The sequence below is a fragment of the Cynoglossus semilaevis genome, chromosome 8 (assembly GCF_000523025.1).
Source record: "Cynoglossus semilaevis isolate Cse_v1.0 chromosome 8, Cse_v1.0, whole genome shotgun sequence".
In the NCBI taxonomy this organism is placed as follows: Eukaryota; Metazoa; Chordata; class Actinopteri; order Pleuronectiformes; family Cynoglossidae; genus Cynoglossus; species Cynoglossus semilaevis.
Genome location: NC_024314.1, coordinates 14169453 through 14174705, shown reverse-complemented (window position 1 = coordinate 14174705; position 5253 = coordinate 14169453). Strand labels below are relative to the sequence as shown.

The following is a 5253-nucleotide window of genomic DNA, read 5'->3' as shown; positions in this document are numbered from 1 at the left end:
AAGATGAAAACAGTGGTGAACAGACTCCTGCATTTGTGTTGTAGATACGTACATTCATCAGGCTAACTGAACTCTAACCTTTAGGTGACATTTACCTATATTTGGATATATACTTTGTTTTTAACATTCATTCATTTACCTACCATTAAGCTGCATCCTTGTTTTATTACTAATTTAACTTGACTAACTCTTTCTAACCAGTTCACCATAATTTAATTATTTTATTTCAACTACATTACTGCCCAAATTTCTGGCCTCCTTTTTAAGTATTTTTGGTTTATTAAACTATTTTTTCATACTATTATAGCACAATTTAGCAAAATGTGTATTTAGTTAGTTGTTTGTTAGATTAGAACATTTTTGGCCATTTTTTGTCATTTGTACAGTTGGTCCATGAGTAAGACCGTGGTTTTTGGACCATAAATAGTTGTTTTCATTCAGAACGTCTAAAAACAAAGACAGAAGAAGACGGAGATAAAAAACAAGCCAAGTATTCGTGTCTGTGACATCACACCAGGGAAGTGTGTGTTTGTTTGACCTGCGGCTGTGTTTTTTCTGTCCACTGAGTTTGGGTCCAGCTCGTCGTGGCTCAGGAAACCCTGGATACGCTTCAGTGACACGCTGGCCTGAGCGACAGGAACAGAAGAGAAACAACACTCAACAGGAGCTTCTGGACAAACTCGGGGAGGAGGGGGGAGGAGGGAGGGTTTGGAAGAGGAAGGAGGAAAGAGAGGCCTACCTGCACCATGCCGCTGATAACCTGGGGAAGCATGTTGAGAGGAAATCTGAGGATGTTGAAGAGTGACAGGGACACGAAGGCCTTCTCTGCGTCCAGGACGTTGTTCTTGTCCACAGCCACATACACAGCAAATGTTGTCAAGGCAACCTGACAACCAACCAGAAGAATCTCTTAGAAACAGGCTAACAACAGTTGGTGTTTATTTTTTGGTCTATTTTCAAAATAAATCAAACGGCTTGTTTCCATTCGGCAGAGTTGAGGGTTTGGATCTACGCACTAGGAATGGTGCGCTGGTCCAGGCCATGGTGGACAGCGCTCCCAGGTAGGCCATCTTCCTCAGAGTGACAAGCTCCTTCTGTCTGATGGCCATGACCTTGTCTTTGAAGGAGTTCTCCCAGGCGTAGAGCTTCAGGACCTTGATGCCGTTCAGGATCTCGTTCATCAGCTTGATCCGGGTGTCTTTGTACTGCATCTGCTCCACCTGGGGGATGAGATGATGATAACAGCCTGATGGAGGACAAATGGACCTTCATATGCCAGACCTCAGGATTTACTCTGCATACCTGGTAGGATCTGGTCTTCGTGGCAATGAAAGCGTTAAAAGGAATCAGCAGGATCATGACGGCGACGCCAGCCAGAACGGACGGACCAAGGTTCTGGTCAAAGAGGCAGGAACAGAAAAAAAAAATGTTCAAGAAACTAAGGTGAAACTGAGGTCAAACTGAGTCAAAGTCAATCTAGACAAATGTGAGGTTCGATTAAGTCGTGTCAATCTCCAAGTCTGCAAAGTTTTGAAATTGAAATTTTGGAGATTACATTAAAATTTTGTCTCATGGTAGAACTGAGTCACGTGAGCTGTGTACGAACCTGCCACAGGAAATAAAGTGCCAGCATGATCTGCAGAGGAGCGGACCACAGCATGTTGAGGAAGGTGGTGAGATCCATGAACCTCTGAGCGTCCACTGACATCAGGTTGACCACCTCACCCACAGTGCTGGACCGTTTGGCAGAGTTGGTGATCACCAGAGCCTGCAGGGAAAAAAACAACAACAAGCTTTTCTGATGCAACTGTTGTTACTTGAAATGTTGAACTTCAAATGGTTCCTGCTGCACTACCTTTCTGTAGATGGCGCCAATGATGGCAGTTCGGACATTCATGCCGGTGACGAAGCAGTACTGGAAGTGACGGTGGAGGATGAGGGTCTGCAATAAGGCAGTGAAGAACATGAGGAAGGCCAGAGAGTAGCCCCACCAATCAGGAACGTCCTTCTGTTTGGTGAAGGAGATCAACATTCTGGAGGAACCAGGAGAAAGAACCATCAGAACAAACAGTAATGATGACCGAGTGAAGACAGAACTCAGGGATTTGTTGAGAATTTAGAACAAAAGTCCTGATGTGTCATTTAGGAGGAAGTGAAAAGGTCACGAGGAGTCAGACTGCAGCAGTGGGAACTGTCACCGTTTGAGGAAGGAAGAGTTTTCCATGAGCAGTGACAGGATTGAAGAGGAAACTTATTTACATGTTGTACCATTTTCATGTACATTTACATAAATACAGTCAACATAACCAAAACAGAATATTTAAAATAGTGGACATGCAAACGTGTTCCTGGGAAAACCAACAGTTGACATTGTGTGTCTTTTACCTGAGCAGCTGAGGGTTGATGAAGGCGATGATGTCCTGCAGGAACTTGAAGGCGGAGCCAATCAGAAAGTAGGGTCCAAAGGCTTTGATGAGGGCGCGTAGGAAGGAGGGCTGATGAGGAGACTTTTTCTGATTGGACAACAGCACTTCCACTTCATCTGGGCTGCTGTCGGCCCCGCCACCTCCTGCCACATGGTTGGTGGTGGAGGGCGGGGGCTTGTTGTAGGCCGCCACAGTCGACACATTCTCCTCACTGTGGGACAGAGGATTTTATTATGAATTACAGCAGCAATAATCAGAAAGAACCAGTGGGAAAACTCCACTGTGAACCTGACGGTCAGTGAACGCACCTCCGTCAGAAGACAGATTTATGGCTGCAGTTTACGACTGGTGTAAATCCCGATGATTTATCTGAATGATATTGGATATTGGAGATAAAGGCAGGATTTGAAGACCTATTAAAACACGCTGACTTCTCAGAAATGGTTTCTTTCAAAAATCCCTTGAAATGCATTTAACCCCATTAAAACAGATTAGTAAATTCACATAAATCCATCACTGCACATATTACTGTACAATCACATTTATCACATTCCTGAAACTGGGCTGCACTTTTACTCCTTGGGGTTTCTTTTTTCAGTGTTAGTGCAACACACCAAAGCCCTGCCGCCAGTTGCGATTAGAACCAGCCATCCTCTGATCACTAGCCTGATGTTTTAGTAGTTAAAGGTTATGATATCAAACGTATGTAAGGATGAAAGGCCAGAGATGTTAAAGGCTGCTCAAAGGTGGTGGGAAAGGAACTGCACCTAAACTGCAGTGGCCGAAAATAGTATCAAATCTTATTCCTAAAGTTGAACTTCTTTCAGTTCGAGTCATCGTTACCTGATCTACTGAAAAACAGTGAGTTCTATTTGTAAAGTGACTGTTCACAGATCAGTCACCAGACCAAGGTGTTTTCACTCTGACTGTTTGAAGTCATTCTGCTTCAACCATCGCACGGCTGCTGAGCAGGGATTTCAACCATAAACCTGACCACGAAAATTCAAAGGTTAAAACATTCAAATTCAAACTAAAAAGAAAAGTACTAAAGGAAAATAAATAATAAAGTATATTAAATTTAGAACTTTAACTCAAAATATATAGAATGAAAAATATGTTAAAAAATATTTTTTGAGATTTAATACACATATTAAAAGTCTCCATCGTACCTTCTGGGGTCTGCATGCCCCAGGTTTGAAATATCTTGGTCAGAACATACAGGTTGTGGTATGAACTGTTTGTTTGATATGATTGTGAAGGACATTTCTTCACTGACTTTTTGTGATCCTTTTGTTAAAGGTCAACTGTCTCAGATTTCATATGAAAAAAAAACATCAATCTTCCAGTTGAACTTCAACCAAAGCCACACGTGTTAATCTTGTGGACAGACACAGGCAGCCCGCTGAGCTAAAATCCTTTCCTTCTTTGACAAGGAAGTGAAAACAATGGCAGGATTTTATACTTGTATTTTCTGACAAAACAACTTAAAATCTCCAAAACATTCAACAGTTTTTCTCTGCACATGGAAACATTTAATAAAACATTAATAAAAACGGGTTCTAGCCTGACTATTTCATTGAAGGTGAATTCCCTTTTAAAGGATTAATAAGAAAGGAAACAATATACTGATATGTTTTTTTAAATTGCAACAACTTCAAACAACTGTTGCAGAAACCTCAGGAAGCAAGGATTCGGATTTCAGTCTCGACTTCTACTGCAGACTGTTGAAAACAGAGTTGGTGACAAATCTTCAGTGGCTGCAGAATTAGAATTCATGTCAGAACGACGCAGTAATGAAGCAGAACATTAGGGAGAATAAAGTGGATTAGCCAGCAGCTGCTGAGCTGCAGCCTTTCTCCAGTTTCCAGCTTTAACCTGATTTACCCCAGAACCTGCTGTTACCTCCGGGCCTTGGTCTGCTCCTTCTCCCACTCTCTGAGGAGTTTGGGGACCATCGTACTGGAGCTGTCACGTTGGTTCAAGGACCACAGGTCTTTGGCCTCCAGAGGAACCTTGTAGCCTTTGATGGCCATGCTGAGGAGGGGAACCAGACCATAGGGTATAAGTCCACTGATCAACACTGATGACATCTGAACATGCACTCACAGGATTTAATATGATTTAGAACAGAATGTAATAACTGGACACTCAGAGGAGCTTCCTGGGCTTTTCCCATCATTCTCCTCATGGCAGCGGATCAGATTCCACCAGACATTAGACCAGGATGCAGATATTGGTTTACAAAGGGAAACAAACTGAAGATGCTATGACATCGAGCTCCTTTATGTTCAGTATTCCCGTGGTCAGACTCATGAAAAGAGGAGTGTTAGGACTTAAGACTGAACATTGAAGTGTGGTCCCGACCCACCTGGTGAACCACCAGAATGTGATGGTGGAGAGGAAACCGGCCGTGGTTTCAGGGCAGGGATTCTGAGGAGAGGGAATGAAAACAAAAGTTCTTACTCCTCCTCGGCTCCTTCGGTGTGACTGGGCACACACACATATATACACACACAAACACACACACACACACACACACACTCACTGGGTCTGTGACCACGCTGGAGAAGAGAGGAGGCTTCTCATTGAAGCAGCAGAGGATGAGCTCACACACCACCAGGCCGAAGTAGAAGTAAAAGGTGGTGAAGCGGAGTTTGTCTGTCACTACGCTCTGGAAAACACAACACATATATATTCAAAAGGTTATTCTAGACGTTACACAAAAAAACATCAGGTCGACTTTAGCTGAGTGCAGGCCAAGGAATACTGTAGCATGAGGCTAGAAGAACAAATCACCCTGACACTAGTTTAACTGGCGTACTACCTG

General features: G+C 43.2%; 1 protein-coding gene across 2 annotated transcripts in view; it reads right to left on the bottom strand.

Moving 5' to 3' along the window:
* The window catches only part of abcc3 (ATP-binding cassette, sub-family C (CFTR/MRP), member 3), a 21686-nt gene that overhangs the window by 8443 nt on the left and 7990 nt on the right, over positions 1-5253 (bottom strand). For both annotated transcript variants that reach the window (XM_017034544.2, XM_017034545.2), the window contains exons 5-14: positions 4972-5097; positions 4795-4856; positions 4329-4460; positions 2386-2637; positions 1856-2033; positions 1607-1768; positions 1303-1395; positions 1017-1220; positions 740-886; positions 539-626 (exon numbers count right to left, since the gene is read on the bottom strand). In XM_017034544.2, coding sequence (XP_016890033.1) covers positions 539-626; positions 740-886; positions 1017-1220; positions 1303-1395; positions 1607-1768; positions 1856-2033; positions 2386-2637; positions 4329-4460; positions 4795-4856; positions 4972-5097 — 1444 coding nt within the window. The remainder of the gene's footprint in view (positions 1-538; positions 627-739; positions 887-1016; positions 1221-1302; positions 1396-1606; positions 1769-1855; positions 2034-2385; positions 2638-4328; positions 4461-4794; positions 4857-4971; positions 5098-5253) is intronic.